Consider the following 18,560-nt stretch of genomic DNA (forward strand, 5'->3'; position numbering starts at 1 on the left):
GCACAATATACTTTATTTAACTGGTATGTTTGAGAAACTTGGGATTTGCCGCTTAGGCAAGGAAATTAACATAATGTGTAAAGAACTGGACCCTAAGCTGCAAAGTTGCCAGTTCAATTCCCACCTCTAACTCACTGAGCGATCCTAAGAAAGTCACTTAATCCATTTGTGCTCCAGCTGTAAACAACAGACCTGCCCTGTACCTTCTAAAATAGCTTAAGATAGCATTTACTGGTGAAAGTTATGTTGTGAATGCTGGGTCTATATAAAGTAAACCATGTGAAGTATAGTCCAGCTTTATGATACTATAAATGTAGTTTGATTACACTGGATGCTTGAAAATTCAAATTATACTCAAAGAAATAAGGATTTTGGATACCAGGTGTTGCTGGATGGTCTTCAAGGCTATTGTCCTGTAGTCAAGGAAGCCCAGACCATACTAACAGATGTGACTCCAACATAAAGAATTTACAAAACAAAATACAGAATTTAAAGTTATTGTCATACTTTGTACTACTTTAAAGTACTTCACTTGTTCAAGACACTTGAACCAGGGGGTGGGTGTCTCCTGGAATGCCAGAAATTAGAAGTCACAGAAGGATCTGGTTAATATTCATATGAGCCAGTCCTGAGTCTCAGCAAGGAGTGAAGATGACACATAAACATACATGATAAGATACTTACTGTTTAAATGCACATAAATTGAACTAATTTTTTTCAGTTTGGAACAGAATATAAAATACTCCTTATTAGATAGCATGGCTTGATTTTGTCCTCCGATTTGAGTGGGGCATACTCCATTAGAAGACACACATCTCTATGAATAAGTAATTTTGAAAGTGGAAGATTTTAATACTAGCCATGTTGTCTAGGGATGGAGATTGCCTTGAGCATAATGTGGCAAATGTTAGCTGAATTTTACATGGGGCAGCAATATAAGAGTTTGCACGTTCTCCACCTGCTTATGGGAGTTTTACTCTGCTTTCCTGCCACATGCCAAATACACGTGTGTTAGATTAATTCACAAATCTAAATTTACCTCATGTGAATGAATGTGGGGGTGTGCCTTGTGGCTTATGTTTCTGAGATGATCTCCAGCCGTCAGTGACACTTTATTGGAATAGCAGGATTCAGAACATGAATGAATGAAGGAAAGAAAACTGCGCATCTTAACTGCCCCAAAATATCTCCTTGCCAAGACAGAAGAGATACCTCAGAAGTAAAAGTCCAGATATGCAGATGGCACTTGTTCTCTCTGTTACTTTCGTTACTTTGGCTAAAATTTAAAAAAAATTTTAAAATGATTCTACATATTACTTAATTTCCACTTGATCCACAGCAGCTTGTTTTTCTTCATTTATGTTCCTTGTGGTCATTTTTAGGTGTAATTTGTAGATATATTTTAAAATTCATTCTTCTCCAGGCTTCAGGCCTTAGTGTGCCTTCTGTCAGAGAACTAATTTGAACTTTACAGCTTGATCTGTTTCTCAGATGTGGAGAAAGGTTACTCTATTTTTACTTGTACTTGTGCTTTGCCTTATGGTGCAGACTTAGTTTAGCAGCAGGTGGGGGAGGAATTAGGGATAGGCTGGTTGACTAACAGAGAAAAAAGCACTAAATTGCAAATTTAAGTGTAGTTTACTTTATAAAGGAAACCAAATCATGCTTGTTATCATATTTTAAGTTAAGTTTCCTTATTGATTACAGCATGCATCTGGGGTTTAACACTGGAGTTGACAGGATTGCAGAAACATGATCAAAACAATTCATTTTTGAGACTGAATGTGTCCCTGGAGGAAAAGTTGACAAATGGCTCCTCTACTCACCAGTACGTCAGGATGTGCAGGCATTAACTTGAGAAAAGTACTGAATAATGTGAACGTAATAATAGTGAATAGAGAACAGAATTATGTTATGAAAGGTTTAACAATATGGGCTGAATAGCACATTAACATCTTCCCAGCAGTTTTAATATTATAATCCACAGTCAGGTCACTGGTATAGTGCATAGCCCATTTCGAGCAGTGATAGAGTGTCTACGTCCTCTTCTGGAGACAGTGCTCTTCAAAATCTAGTAGTAGTAGTAGTAGTAGTATTAATGGAAGTAGTCCTGTAAAATATGCACAGAGTACATTGAAATTCATACTTGCATGACCGACCAACATGGAACACATCATCAGACCCTTCTTACTGAGCTGGTAATCAGCACTGCATATATGAACGAAATGTTTTGCCCATTATGTCAACTAGTGGTGTTTTTGGCATGGCAACATTCAGATTTTGGCAGCCCAACAGGGACTTGCACCTAACAAATCTGGGTTTGTTAGAAGCTGCTGAGTATCCATTGTCCTATTGGAATTCCAGAAGTGGTGTTATCCTTTGCCTGCACTCACCTTGAATTAGACATTATTTATTTGGATTAAAAAAGTCCAAGTGTTCTGCCAAAGAATTCAATATGTCATTGTAGTCAATGTATTTAATAAGATCTGAATTAAAAAAATACTGTTTATGAAATAATATTCTATCATTTACAGCATATATGTAATTTTATTCATATTTATCTTTATTATTACATTGCTTGCTTTTCCTTTTTATTATACATTCTTGTGGATTTCATAGTTATGCATTTGCAGTGTGTAAAAAGTATTTCTTGGGCCCTGTCAGGAGATATCTTGGTTTAACCAGTTCTCTGTCTCTGGCTTCTTAGTTTCTTGTAGTTCATGTGTTTTTATTGTTGTTTTTGTGAATTTTTTTGGGTTCCTGTCATTGGGCATGTTTTTGTTTTCTTTTGTTTAGACTTGTTTAATTCTTTAATTAGAACTGTCTTGCTTGTTAATCATTTTGTATTGTTGTGTTATATTGATTTTCTTTGTGCTATGTATGTTGAATGTAGGGAGACAGGGCTCTTTGATGCTGCAGCTGTATGACTGCCCTCAATCTATATAAGATCCGAGATGCCTCAGCATTATTGCTGAGATATTACTTGCTTGTGCTGTTCAGCTAACATTCTCGGATTCAATTTGTATTTCTATTCTTTGGAGTTCAGTTTGGACTTTGTTTTCCTTTTTATTGCCTCTTGAAAAGCAATATGTATAAACCATTTTGAAAGCACTTTTTTTTTGTTTTGAATTATTTTTTGAATAAACTTTATAAGTATATGTTTGGTTATATTTAGCTTGGAATTTTCCTGGTTCCTCTCTTCTTTTTGACATTTTTAAGTTTTTGGCTCCTTTTGGATGAGCAAGCCAACGTTTGCTAATGATATTTTTCTGGCCTGATGTTGAAATTAAGGCCTGCTTTTTGAGTTTTGCGAGCCCTGCATCATATCAAGAGAAATACTAAAAAGTTCCTGGTTCACAGAAATTTCTAGGAAAAATTTAAAAAAATCCCTAGCTAAGCACTAATTGGTTTATTGTACCAAAACAATATTACCTTAAAGTTATAAAATGTATTGCACACCCTGATACTCCAGAAACCCAACAACTACAGAAATGTGGACACACCTGCACCATGATGCATACATTTCAGCAGGAGGACAGAATAATGGTGTTCATACCTGCCTCTCATTTTAAGTTCCTTGCCTATCTGTAAGGGCTCTGTGAGATTAATGATTATAAGATTATAGTGAGTTATATAGTGAGGCAACCAAACTGAAGTCCATCTGAGGAAATCTACCATGTGAATCCACTAAAATGTCAGAATGCAGGAAAAGAGTAGCCCTCCAGAGGACCTTCAACCCTTTCTTTATTCCTAGGCAAAACCATCAATTAAGTAAGTTAAGCCTCTAAGCTTCAGTTTGCCCCACTGATTTCTCATGATATTCACACCCACCCTTTCTATATAATTTGTGAGCAACCTTATCATCTCCATGTGTAGCCTGTTTAGTAGCACAGATATTTAGGAAGTTGACTGTACATTGAACAATACTGACCCTATAAACCTACAACTAGACACTTAATTTTAGATGTGGCCTCATAACTGCATTACAACAAATTTGGTAGTCTAAACTTAGGTCAGAACAGGTCAGATTGGGGAGCATGCACAGGTATAACGCATTGCTGCACCCACCACACAACAAAACAGCTCGGGATCCTGGTTGGCAACCCCCAGGCAGACATGCGGTCCAGTCCCACCCTTAGGAAATGACCATCAATCTACCGCAGCCAGGCGTTACACATGGACGTCCCTTTGGCCTGGTCCAGCTGCTTGGGTCCTCAACAATGGAGGGTCCTGCAAGCAGGATCAACCTCACACCAAATAGCTGTGTTGCTGTAACTGACGCTCGCTAACAATGCAGGTAATGTGCCTCATTTGGGACTCCGTGAGCAACCGCTCATTCGACACAAAGCCAAACCAGCCATACTGAAGGACTCACTGAAGAGACACAGTACTGAAGAAGTCTAGTCTTTGTTTTAGGTCACTGTATATCGTCCATGTCTCACAACCGTAAGACAGGAAGCACCAGGACGATGAAGACTTGGACCTTTGTCCTTTTGCATAGGTATCAGGAGCGCCACACACCCCTTTCCAGTGATCTCATGACCCCCCATGCTCGCCCAATCTGTCTACTGACGTCATAGGAAGAGTCACCTGAAACATGAATGTCGCTGTTGAGGTAAGTAAATTTCTTGATGAGGTCGACACTATCTCTACAGACGGACACACTGCTGATGGTTGTGCCCAGGAGGTCATTAAAGGCTTGGATCTTGTTTTTTATCCAGGACACTCACAAGTCCAAGCACTCAGACTCCTTGCTAATATACTCCTCACCCTATGCTACACTGTACAGTTTTGTTTGCCTTAATAGATGGTTTGGTTATATTTAACTAAAACTTTTCTTCCTGATTAAAATTAATTAGACAGATTCACATAGCATTACATTTCTTCAGGAGTCCTGCATGAATCTTCTTGATGATCTGGTTGATTTCCATGGTGGAAGTGTTAATATGAAAGCTGTTCCTGTTTCAGATTTCTTATTTCTTCAACACCTCACATTTAAAATAAGGAGTACCCACTCAACAATTGTCCAGTAGCATTGATTTATTGTCTTATAAGCATAAATATATAATTTTCTTTGAAATGTAAATACCTTATTATTGAATTATCTGGCTTTCAAATACCTGATTGTTGTCAGTTTTCACATTTATGTTGATTCTACAATGTGTGCATTTAAAACAGACTTTACAGCACTGCTGAATTTCCATAGTCTGTCAACATGGTGCTCCATTGCCAGTGGCATTGAATGAAAGAATGCAAGTCCTTCACACTTCTTTTATTTTAGGCTATAGGCTTTTTATAGAAGAAAAACAACAAACATATGCAGCTGACCTGCTCTTCTCCTCTTGGACTGTCTTACGGTAGCAGCTAAACTGCAAAATATTGTTCTTAGAAGGCCATAGAGCAAACTCTGACTAGAAACAGCCAAACCTTTTCATAGTTTACAAAATGAAATGAAAAATGTGATTTGTTTTTTAAAATGGCTAATGCAGATGACAAAAAGCAAGGTGTAGAGAGTGTAATGGGAAAAAATTGGAATGGTATAGTTTGACAGCAGGAGAGGAAAATTGACCTTGCTCTTGAAAATGGCAGCAATTAATGTTAAAACTGCTAGTTTTAATATGTGAAAAATAATGTTTTTAATGTCAGGCTTCCAACAGAGCAAAAGGTAAAATCAAGAATGTGAGCCTCCTTTTTATGTACACAAAGGAAAAAATCCACTCTACTATACAAACTGCTTCACATTCTTACTCCATTCTCCACGTTACTGCATGAATTATGCAGACCTGACTCTTCTCAGTTGCTTTCAGTCTCTTCTTAAATCACACAGAATAAATAAAAGATGACACAACTCCGAATCTACAGACATTTAAGAGATGAATGAGAGAGCCTAATCTTTCAAATAAGTGAAAGTCCTCTCATTCTCTGTCTGCAATGCATTTTGGGATACCTAGTGATCAGATTGAAAAGGGGATACAGGCCACCTGATGAAATTTGCTGTAATTGCTTGTTGTTCCAATTAGAACAAATACCCATGGTATCTTCCTGTTTGTTGCTTTCTTTGTAGTGTCACACCAAATTCCAAAAATAGTGCATTTGTTTGTCAAGAGTTTAAGAGGAACTCTTTACCTTTCAGAGAAAATATCATAAGTGGCATACATTTGCAGATCCAAGGATTGTTTGGAGATATGAGGGTTAAGTGGTCAGCCCATATCAGAGTAGCTAATGTTGAAGAGTATACTGAGAAAATTAAGCTTTTCATCTGTAAAGGAGAATGATGCCAGTGGCCCAGCTTGTACTGCCTTGAATACAAACTGAATCATATTAGTACAGCTAAAATCATAAAGCAAAGTGTCACGCTTAATATGTATACTGCTCCCACCTCTTGTCCAAGTACAACAGTGTGCATTTATTTAACTGTGTGTATTAGGAATCGTTCACATTCCACCTTCATTGAAATGAAAATTCTGCTGTACACTGGATTGCTTTTCTGTTCTACACCTGCATCTATGTCCCAATGTATACATTCATTAATCCATCTATCTATCCATTTCAGTGCTTTCCTCATATTGGAATAATGATGTGTTGAAGCCTATGAGTTAAGGAAAACCACAGATGGGGCAACAGTGGAGTCAGTATTAGAAGTGCAATATTATTTGATCCAAGAGACATACAGTAAAGCATTCCTTAATATTATCAGTTTTGTCATATTCTGCAGCCAAGCATCAAACCAAAAATGATTTCCTCAAAAAGGAATATAAAATTATGGAGAAAAACGCCCACTCACACTGCAATTTAGAGCTACCATTCAACCTAAAAGTATGAGTTTGTACTGTAGAAGTTTCAAGATGCACCAATATGCTAATCAGCCTGCCCCCAAATTTCCTTAAATTGAACCCTAGTATAGTAAAATGCCACTGTCAGGATTTTAAAGAGTATCAGTTCCATTAATGGTGTTGTATTTCAAGAGGTGCACTTCAACAGGCTTGCAAATACAGTATGTGCAATTATATGTAACCAAAACCCATAAGGCCCATATAGGCAGCATGAAGGGTTATCTCAGGATGCTATCACAAAGGCTTCCTGCCTATGTGAAATTTGGATCTGCATGACAAACATGCAAGCTGATCTTCCTGGTATGGTTGTTTCCCACCTTATTCCCTAAGTTATTCAGGTTAAAAAATGTCTACCATTTAAAATAACACATTTTGTATTGTTGCTCTGTGTTGCTGTGCTACTGCCTTTTGGTGTGCTTCATTATCATTTGCAATCTGGGGCACCATAAAGGAGCTCCCTATAGTATGTCAGCTGCTTCTTGGTTGTCTCCCCAAAGATCTTTGCAGGCTCAGAAAGACTAAACCTGTAGACTAGGGCCTGAGTGGAGGGTCCAAGCACTTTTTTCACGTAGGGACATTTGCCTAAAATTACTCTTAGCTGCTGGAATTCCAGTTTTGTGCCAGATGTTTATTTTTAATTGCTGGCACAAAACAGAAAGTGTCAGTTGCTACCAGCTTGTCAGCTGTCTTCCCTTTCTTCTGAGAAGTGCTTACGTCTTCCTTTCCACTCTGCCTGATTTTATTCTGATGCTGGACACTGCTTTTTCTTCTTCACTAGTGCCTGCTGGGGAGCTGTGAATGTGATGTGTGGAGACCTGCCCCACATCCCACATTCTTCAATGCTCATTTACACTGTCTCCTCTTCGCAACAATGAATTGGAATGGGTATGTTTTATCAAAAGTATTTACTTCTGAAGTTTCCAAAATCATTTTTATCCTGAATGCTTTGTTGCAATTCACCAATGGCTGAACCACAAAAAAAAGAAAAAATAAACAGTTCTTAAATATGATAAAACAGAAAGTAATTTAACTCCTGACAACTAACTGCACCTAAGAAACGTTTGTGCTGTCATTCTTCTCATTGCCTTTCTGCTTTTAGATCAGGGCACCAGGAAGCAAAATTAAAAAAAATGAATTTCAGTAAATAGAGGGATGCTATGAAGATTATGTTGATTAATATAAAATCACATTTTATAGTGGCCATAAGACACTCCTATCCATGCTGCTGTAATACAGTGTTTTGTTTATTTTATTTAGGGGACCACAGGACTGCACCCGGCCTTTACTTGACTCATTCACACACACACAGAGACATGTAAACAGCAGTTAATTCAAAATTAAAATGAATGTATTATAAATAATGAATGAAGAAAAACAATTAAACAAATATCATGCATGCAGAACCCTGATAACTAATTATTAACTAAAAATAGATACAAAAGAAATGAACAAAACACTAGGCACTCAACGAAAGATGGTAAACACTCATGATCCAGTCCAAACATAGTCCTGTTTCACAAATGTAAATGCCAAAGATGAATAAAATTAGAATTCCTGTAAACAACCTCCTGAATATAATGTAAAGTTTTGTTCTTCTTCAATGCGTACACTCTGTGATGAATTGCACAATTTGGGAAGGCTCCAAAGATGAAAACAATGTCAACATCAGGTGAGACCATATGAACAAGCAGACACAGGACAAGAAGACAAATCAGAGAAGACTGTAATCCTTGGGGTGAGTGTAATCAAGTTTTTACTGGATTGCTGTTCTTGTCCTATGAATACTTGTTCATGTGTTTTTCGTCTGGTTTGGATATGGTGTGTGCTATGGTCATCTGTGAATCATCAATCGGATTTCAATAGTAGAGCAGAACAAACTTTGCATTTCATTCAGGAGGCTGATCACTGGGGAAATGTCATCAATCCTTTCACCTGTGAATCTTGACTGTGATTTGGACTGTTGTGAGTGCTTACCATTTATTGTTTTGTGTCTAGTGTTTTCTCTTTTTTTTTAGATGTGACTATAGTTAAATATGTTAGGGCTTATTTAGGTGGGTGTCGGTGAGCAAATTATTTGTTTAATTGTTCATTTATTCATTCTTTAGTTAAATACATTCCCTTTCACCTATTTATTGAACTACTGTGTTTCGCGTTTATATGCGTGCAAGTCAAGGCTGGCTATGCTTTCCTAGGGTCCACTAAATAAAACACCATTTTTTAAACAGTGTGACTCTGAATGACTTGCTGCTGGTACAATTTGGTTGTCCACTTTGGGTTGTTATTATTTTGTGAGTCTGACAGAAACTCTTTTCAGTCATGACTAAGAACATGCAGATTTAGAAAGTGGATGGATCAATCTGTAATAGAGTCAATGGTAGCCGTGTCTAATTAATGCCACATCGGCATTTATTTATTCACTTGGATTTACTTTCCCTCACTATGTGACCCATTAAAAAGAAAAAAGTTATGATGGTCCAGAGCTTCAGGCACATGACTTGAGGTCCATTTGAGTTTCCCCTTGACTGTACGGATCTTGGGCACTGTGGCCTAGTGATGCTGGACTGTCTGCTTAATCCTTGTCAGCAAGACCACTGTCCCAGGTAGAGGCAATATATAAAGCATTGTATGCTTGTAGATTTGTAGTTCTCTTTGACTAAGTGAATAAATGCCAATATAAAATGTGCTCCCTAATTTACTTCTGCTGTATTAAAGAATGAATTACTCCACTCTGTCTCGGTTAGAAAATAAAGGATTCCTATTGCAACTAATGTGATTCTAAGCCTTGATTCTTTTCTCCACGAATAGAGCTCAGCTCCTGGATAAAGAATTAGCTCTTGTGTTTTTCTGCAGTGATCACTGTATGTTAAGTTAGACTTCAGGGAGCCATGACTTGTAAATTTAATTTTATTAATACCGTCTTCCCTAAACAAGCAGATGTGCACCAGTGAACTAGATTTTTTGAGTGCTTTTTTATTGTGTAGGAGTGAAACAGTCTAGAAAGGAGAAGAAAAGTATACTTGAATTTAGATGTCTAGTCTGGTCAGCAAGCTAATGGAATAGTATTGTGATGTATCATTTCCCATTGGCACAGAAAGAAAAAACAAACCCATAACATGTGTCACAAAAACACAGTGTATTCCTCAGTAGGAAACTGCTTAACAAAAAGCAAGATAGTAGAGAAGAAAAAATAATGTCAATCAGATGTAATTGTCCAATTTGAATTAAAACATGAAAAATAAGAGAGGTGCTATTTGTGACACAGAACCAATAAACAAGAATGTAGCATGTTCTGGTAGTAGCACGACATTAAACAAACATGATTGCCATGGCATGGAGTTACACAGGCACTTAAAAGTGTCTAGGTGGACATCTAACTAAGTACTGCCCAACTGTTAAGTCCCAAATGAATTAAGCAGACATAGTTGGCTTTTTAGAGTTCCTCATATTTGTTCTACTATCTACTACCGTATATAAGACTAAACATAATCTTGATTTTAAGTGGCAGTATATAGCCGTGTCATGTCAGGTAGCATGTCAAGTGAAATGATCTCAGCTTATTGTTGCATGGTCATACAGTGCTGGTTATTGATGTGGACCACTCTATACACCCTGGTGCTGTTCAGTTATCTTATTAAGGGATGCTGGGTGCTTTATCTGTGTGAATGTGGTGGGGGAAGGCACCAATACTGATAATGTGATTGCTTGTTACTATCTGTGTATCCCAAATTTTTCCCAGTAGGTTCAAGAGATTTCCTGCAGCCATCATTGCCACTGTCACATCTGCAATGACAATATGTATACCTGGGGTCCCCAATTCTGGTCCTGGAGGGCCCCAGTGGCTGCAGAATTTCCTTAATTAGTGCACTGTTTTTGCTGCTAATTAACCTCTTTTGAATTAATTTTAACTTACTTGTTTTTTTAAGATTTGTTCCCCTGAATTTCTTCATCGTTCCTCTGAATTGCTTCTTTTCTTTCCTTAAATGGCACCCAAACAGAAATGATGTGTGAAGTGAGTGAGCCAACAGAAGACCAATTAAGTCAGGGCCTGAAACTCCAACCATTTTCACTCCAACCAGTTGCTTAATTTGGCCCTGATTCTTGTTGTGCATTAAACCCGTTTTTTAATTCCACAGCTTATTGCTGCTCTTATTGTGCAATGCCAGATATTTCTGAAATTGCTGATTTTCTCTTTTCTAAGAGCACTATTAAAATGTTTTGGGAACCTGAACAGATCAGCATTCCTGAGTCCTTCATCTTTCTTTATTTTCAGATATTATATGATGGACACAGTTTGCTGGTCATGTTTTGGCTCATTTTATATCTCATTATTGTTTGGCTACTAATTATGGAAAAAGAAACAATTCAGGGGTCTGATTCTTCAAGAGCAAGTCAACTAAAATGAATTCAAAAGAAGTTAAATAGGAGCAAAAAACAAGTCATTAATTAAGAAAAGGGTTAGAATGAAAACCTGCAGCCACTGGGGCCCTCTAGGATCAGAGTGTGGGACCCCTGATGTACATACATTGAGCTGAACAGCTTGCCATCACATAGGTCAAATATCTGATCTGTGTCAAACTCTGTTGAATGTGCATTTATTGACTGATAGGTCAGTGAGATATCCTTAGCATCAGTAATAATGTTCCAAATCCACCATCTCCTGATCCTGTTGTTTTAAGGTGTGGCCATCATAATCATGGCAGACATGCATATCCTGTCATGCTGTGCTACCACACTGAACTTATGAAAATTGAACCAATGCTTTTGAAAGAATCCTTTTTTTGCCCATGAGACTAATTCAGATGTTGGGTTTTTGACTAAAGTAAGATTTGGAAAATCTAAATATTAAGAAATAAAGTAGAAACCATGAGTATTGTAAATGCAGTATTGAGGAGACTAAAATGTTTATGTTTTCACTTTTTCTATTAAAAATTGTTAATACATTATTTACTTTTTCTTGCGATGTTGTAGACTGTAAAAATAATTTTCTGTACGTTTTCCACAACTCTAAAATTATGTTCTTGTTATTGACATATTACATTTTAATTAGAAACCTGAGGTACAATAGGTGAGCTTGACAAGATTTTTTTAAATTTCCAATATTTAATGGACCAACTAGTGGCTCTCATTCCTGTCTCTTTATAAGGAAATCAGAGTAGACTTTCTCTACTTGTTCTGTTTATGAGTGTTGAAGATGTCTTAACTTTTGTCAGAGACTCTTTTACATTTGTAACCTTTGACTACAAACTTAGCCATCAGTCTAACCCCACATATGGTACGTTAATATAAGGAGGCATCAGAGACTTTTAGAGCCTCTGCCTATAATCCATCCATCCATTTTCCAACCCACTGAATCCAAACACAGGGTCTGCTGGAGCCAATCCCAGCCAACACAGGGCACAAGGCAGGAACCAATCCCGGGCAGGGTGCCAACCCACCGCAGGACACACACAAACACACCCAGCACACACTAGGGCCAATTTAGAATCGCCAATCCACCTAACCTGTGTGTCTTTGGACTGTGGGAGGAAACCAGAGCGTCCGGAGGAAACCCACGCAGACATGGGGAGAACATGTAAACTCCACACAGGGAGGACCCGGGAAGCGAACCCAGGTCCCCAGGTCTCCCAACTGTGAGGCAGCAGCGCTACCCACTGCACCACCGTGCCACCCTCTGCCTATAATCATACCTTCATTTTTCAACTTACCTCTTGAAACCCAGACTTCTTCTTTTTGGTTTTGTTCTAAATAATTAGCATTTTAAATCAATTTAAATGGAGATGAGACAGAGAAAGACCTGTTCTTGGAAATGGGCTCCATAAGGTTGAGAACCCCTGATTCAATGCACTTTGTTTTAACAAAGACACTTGTGGTTCTGTCCATTTCTGCATTTTCAAGTATGTTACCTAAATTATTTGTTTTCCTTTAAAGTAGTGAACAGTATAAATCAGAGGAATATTGATTATTTAAGTGGAATTTACGAGAAACACTCCATGCAGCCTATTATTGTATTGTACTGGGGGTGTAAAAGGGGGTGGCAGCTCAATCATTTTTTTCAAAACAGCAGTTTTGTTTTGATTGATTTGTATCTTTCTATCAACCCAGAGACTGAATTACAAGGAAACAAATTCAGCTCTGTCAGTACAATTGCTGTCCTATTTATGCCTTTTTTTTATTCCCTGCTGTCGCCATTACTGTGCAGAACCGCTGGAGCTGCTCTACTCTGCAATCATCTCTTTCCTGCAGCAGTCATCTCACTGCAGTCTTTGCTTTGCCTTCTCTGCTACCGCATTGCTGTATTACAGGGGGTGCCAGCATTGCGCAAGGAAGACCAATACTCTCACCCCCTCCCAGGAACATAAAACTGACTGGTCTGGAGCTAATAGTCCCTGCTGTCTGAGATCGCAGCTACAGGTAAGAGACAATATGCCTAAACTGCACCATAATACCTAACATTGAGCACTGTTACTGTACTATGTCAAAGTCTATTAGAGATGTGTCTGTCACCTGCTTGGGAACAGTGCTTTTAGAATATTAAAGGGTAGCTGAGGGAGAAGGGGAACTAAAAGACATAATGTAAATAGTTTACCACCTTCAAAAGCAAGAAGGGTAACAACAGTAGTCAACCATTTACCAGATTTTGTTTTCAAATCCTCAGATGCTAACATAATACAAGAAAAACTAACTGTAGTAATATAACTTGTATCTTTGAATTAATTAAAACAGGTTATTTCTGGAGTGACAAATGTATTGATAGTATTTCAAGTATAAGAGGTTATGAATGTAGTGCTTCATTTGGATTCTTGCTCACTGCTAAGCAGGGTAAACATAATTTTACTAGGTGTCAGACAGACAAGTACTGTGTGCTGTGCTGCCCAGTTCATATGGGAATGGTTGCCATTTTGAGAAGCAGAGATGCAGTATATTTTTATACTAAATTGCAGCAGAGCGATGATATTTGAGTGTGAAAGTGCTCATGTGTGCAAAAAGTAAGAAAAGCTGATTTGCGTCACAAGAGGCAGTGGTGTTTACACCTTTGAATGTTGTTTGTCTGTAGCCAAAGTACAGCTCATACAGCTAGAATCTAACAAAAACGTGTAACCTCGGAAGGTTAGCAAGTAGGCACAGAAACGGAAAAAACTCTGGTGTTACTATTATATTTAATTATTGGTGTAGTTTGTTACTTCAGTTTCTAAGTACATTTTATAGTGTTTTATGGTAATATCACTGTAATGCTACTATTATTATGATTAATGGGAGTACTAATGCTGATAGTATTATTTATTACTGTAACATTTAATTGCAACTGTATATGATGTTATCTATCTATCTATCTATCTATCTATCTATCTATCTATCTATCTATCTATCTATCTATCTAATAGTGACTTGTATCTATTATATAGTGCCTTTCATATCTATCTATCTATCTATCTATCTATCTATCTATCTATCTATCTATCTATCTATCTATCTATCTATCTATCTATCTATCTAGATCTGGCAATCTGAAACTAGATCCTGTATAAAATGATCTCTTGAAAGAACTGGTGTAACTGAGGTCATGGCTGTTTATAGATATGTAAGCCATGAGATGTGATTTTATTTTGATCATGGATTGTGAAGTAAATAGATTCTTGGTCATTAATCCTTCATTTTATATTATTTTTTAATTTTATAATTGAAAACAAATTCTGATGGGAGCGAACCTCTTAGATATGAATTTTGTATGTCTAGGATTATGCCAGAGAAACTTCAGGTAACAACACTCTAAAACATGCAAGTGTAAAGGATGATATTTAATCAAAAAATGTGGATAGTGAAAATGGAAGGCTGAGTTAAAGGTGTACCATATTTTGGTTCTGCTGGAAGGTAGCACTGTTTGGCAGTTCTAGAAATATCAGAGTTTCCTATGAACTAAAATACCTGATCCTAAAGTGACACATTAAACGTAATCATTATGAGTAAAAGTTTGAATGTTAACTATTTGTTGTGAGGGCATATTAGACTATGGGGTGGACTGCAGTCTGCTGGGGAATTAATCAAGGAAAGTAAATTCAGAGATCTTGAGATTGGTGTGAGAGTCAAGTTGGATTCACACACAGACAAACAGAGGGCTCAGAGATAAGAAAATCTGTTTAATTTGATTCTTGTATAGTGTGCTCTGAAGTGTAACATTTATATGCTTCAAAACTGAATGTAACCCTTTTTGAATATTTCATGCTGTCAAAATATTTGTTTAGTTGTGCTTCTTACCATTACATACTGTAAGTATGAGAGCAGTCACCTGCAGGTGCCATCCTGACCTATAAATAAAATCAGTAAATGATGCAGTAGAAAAAGCACAAAATTAAACCAAAGCACCTATTGAAAGCAGTGTTGGGTGTGCCACTACTGTGTTATGAGGGCAACATCCCTGAACCGCTTTGCCTTCGCTTTAAGACTACTTTTTTCTCCAAATCCTGTCTACATAAACACTGGCCTAGAGAGTTCATATCCACCTGCTTACTGTTTCTTTTTTCTCAAGGTTACTCTTTCAGCTACTTCTCTGGATGCAAGGCCACCGTAGCAGAGAATCCTTGGTGCCATTGCAACCTGGAAGCTTAATTTGTATTTGAAGAGATACCCATAAGCCACTCTGGTTTCTCAGGCCCTCTCCTTATAAAGCAGTATGTCAGTATCTATCTGCTTCACTTCTAGAGCCATTTAATGGTTAGGAGGGCTGAGCCCCTGCCACGTTGTCAACAAGTCACAGGTTATTCTCCTCTAGTGGCAATCTACTGCTAGAGATATAAGGAGGTATACATGCACTGTAGCTATCAAATTTCAGTCTTATAAGAAACTAATGTATACAGACACTTGTAAAAGTACCTTGAATATTAACTAAGCAAAATGAATAGGAGATGTCAAATGAATAATCATGCAGTATTACAAACTTTCTATCTGATTAGTCTTTGTTCATAAATCTAATATCTTAAATAACAGTATGAGGGAGACAAAGACAGAATAATTTCTCTGGGCCTAGTGCCTTATAGGCACTTATGCTATCTACATTTTTAGTATTCTTTTTTATTTTTCAACTATCTGAAACACTGCATTTTTTGAAGTATTTAAAGAGTGCTTTCATCCGTTTTTGACATGTGGATCATGATGTTTACTAGAGCTGGTACTGGTTTCCAATACCATTTTCATTTCTGTGCTGCCAATACTTCTCAAACAGTATTAACTCTAATTCCATAGCCGGCAGGAGGAGTAACCTGGTCAAAGTGGCAGTATCAGTGCGCTCGGGAGAAACAGAAAACTAGAAATGGCTAGAAAGAGCACTGAGACAATGATGGAATTGTTATAAAAAAAGCAAAAAGCAAGGCGGGGTATTTTCATACTGTCTTTTAATCAAGCAGGGATTAAAGATACTGTATTGGTAAAATTTTTAAAAGAGTAGATTGCTTCTTTAATACTAGTATAGACTTTGCTATCGGGTGGCATGGTGCCGCAGTGGTAGCGCTGCTGCTTCGTAAGGAGACCTGGGTTCACTTGCTGCGTCCTCCCTGCGTGGAGTTTGCATGTTCTCCCCGTGTCTGCGTGGGTTTCCTCCCACAGTCCAAAGACATGCAGGTTAGGTGCATTGGCAATCCTAAATTGTCCCTAGTGTGTGCTTGGTGTGTGGGTGTGTGTGTGTGTGTGTGTATGTGTGCCCTGCGGTGGGCTGATGCCCTGCCCGGGATTTCTTCCTGCCTTGTGCCCTGTATTGTCTGGGATTGGCTCCAGCAGACCCCCATGACCCTGTGTTAGGATATAGCGGGTTGGATAATAGATGGATGGATGGACTTTGCTATTTATTTTTATGTTACTTAGATGCTTTTCTATAAATATCCTGATGAGTCTGTAAAAGCTAAATTTGATTTGCAGTCAAGGTTATGTTTCACTTAGTGCACACTGCATGAATATGTGCAGCTTGAATGTAATGGATGGTGATAAATGTTTTTCATGGCCCTTAAATAAGAGAAAAAACAGGATAGGGAAGACTCTATGAATCTGTAGAGCCAACAAAAGCACATAAGTGAATCACTGCTTGAGACCCCAGACATTGTTATTGTTCCCTAGCTGAGGAGTAGCTTGGTATAAAAGAACCTGTGAAAAATATATATTGGAGTTCATCAACAGAAGCACAAAAGCACCTTTTTCTTATTCATGAAAATATACTGTCAGACATATTCATCCAATAATAAACAACTTTTGCCACTTTTCTCAGTTTATTGCAATTTAGTTTAATCGTATATGGATTACCAGAGCACAATATTGTATATATTTACAAACAGCACAGTAAAAAATAAACATAAAGTAACATGTAGCAAAGTGGGAAAACATAATTCTAAACACAAGATGTACATAGAAATATACAGATATAGACTGTGCATTCACTTTCTTGCTGTCTTTTCTTATGCAGCCTTCACAAACTGCTGCCCTGCTTTTATTCTCCAAAGTAACATCTGACCCTAAAGAGAAGTACTGAAGAATGGGGAAGGAGAAAATTCACATCAACATTGTAGTCATCGGCCATGTGGACTCTGGCAAATCTACCACCACCGGCCATCTCATTTACAAGTGCGGAGGAATCGACAAAAGAACCATTGAGAAATTTGAGAAGGAGGCTGCTGAGGTAACATGGAGAATGAAAATTTCATTCTGGTTATTTCTATAGTCAGCACTGCGCATTTATTTTTTTATCCTCCTGGGATCTACCAAGGTTAACATGAGCGTAGTAATGATTTCAGTGGGTTTGGACAAAAAGGCTTTCGCTATTTTAGTAGAAGAATGTGCTCTATTAAGTTTTCCTCTGAGTGTTCAGCTCATCATCTGGTCAACTCTCATTCTGTGCCTGTCAGATCAAGATCTGACGTAATCTAATGTAATGCTATTACTTGCTTTTAGGATGTGGCATCTTTCAGTTTACTGGTCTTACTGTATATATGAGGTTAAGGTGGGTGAGACTTCAAAACACATCATGATGCCTTTTTTATCTTTGAAGCATTACATATACCAAGAATACCTTTATCTTATAACAGAAAAGATACAACTGCTGATGTTGTGTAATAAGCAAAATGACAAAGTGCTAATGGTTCAATTCACTTCATTCTTATGTAGCTCTCTTCATTGTAGACAGACTTAAAACATTTCAACAGACTTATGGATATAATGTAGAAACGTACATGACACATGATATTTATTTGCACACATATTTAGCTAAATAACAGTAATACAAAAGTGCAGAAAGATATTGAAGTTATGCTAAAAACAAAAAAGGTCAGGCCAGTTGACAATGGATATGAGGAATAGAAAATGAAAGCAGTAACAATGAAAGAGGTAAATAATCTAGTACAGTATATTAAACTTCATAATAATATAAAGATATATGTAGTCCCTACTATCTATTTCTGCAAGGTGACAGGTTTGGAGTTTCTTATGAGTTGCCCATTGTTTTTTAGGGAATTGCTCTTCCTATACATCAAAATTCCAATGTCCATCGTTTCTGCTTGTTTGCTTTAGACAATAATGAATTTTCATTGTTGTCTGAACAATGCATTTTTATGCACATGGTTAAGATCCATTATGTACTGGTAATATTTCCATTTTACATGAAGCAACGTTTTGTATAAGTAAGCCAGTGTCTCTCTCTCTGTGTTCTTGAAATTCATTTCTTCTTTGTGTTGTGAGGGAAAGAGAAGTGTC

At 37.4% G+C, this 18,560-nt stretch overlaps 2 protein-coding genes across 2 annotated transcripts in view; both read left to right on the forward strand.

Annotated features, from left to right (window-relative positions):
- Positions 1–18,560, forward strand: part of ndrg3b (ndrg family member 3b) — a 1,230,027-nt gene that overhangs the window by 878,939 nt on the left and 332,528 nt on the right. The gene's annotated exons all lie outside the window — the stretch shown is intronic.
- The window catches only part of eef1a2 (eukaryotic translation elongation factor 1 alpha 2), a 34,284-nt gene continuing 28,819 nt past the window's right edge, over positions 13,096–18,560 (forward strand). Inside the window, exons 1-2 of the mRNA XM_028811617.2 lie at positions 13,096–13,244; positions 17,278–17,490. Coding sequence (XP_028667450.1) covers positions 17,347–17,490 — 144 coding nt within the window. The 5' untranslated portion in view covers positions 13,096–13,244; positions 17,278–17,346. The remainder of the gene's footprint in view (positions 13,245–17,277; positions 17,491–18,560) is intronic.

The sequence above is a fragment of the Erpetoichthys calabaricus genome, chromosome 10 (assembly GCF_900747795.2).
Source record: "Erpetoichthys calabaricus chromosome 10, fErpCal1.3, whole genome shotgun sequence".
NCBI lineage: Eukaryota > Metazoa > Chordata > Cladistia > Polypteriformes > Polypteridae > Erpetoichthys > Erpetoichthys calabaricus.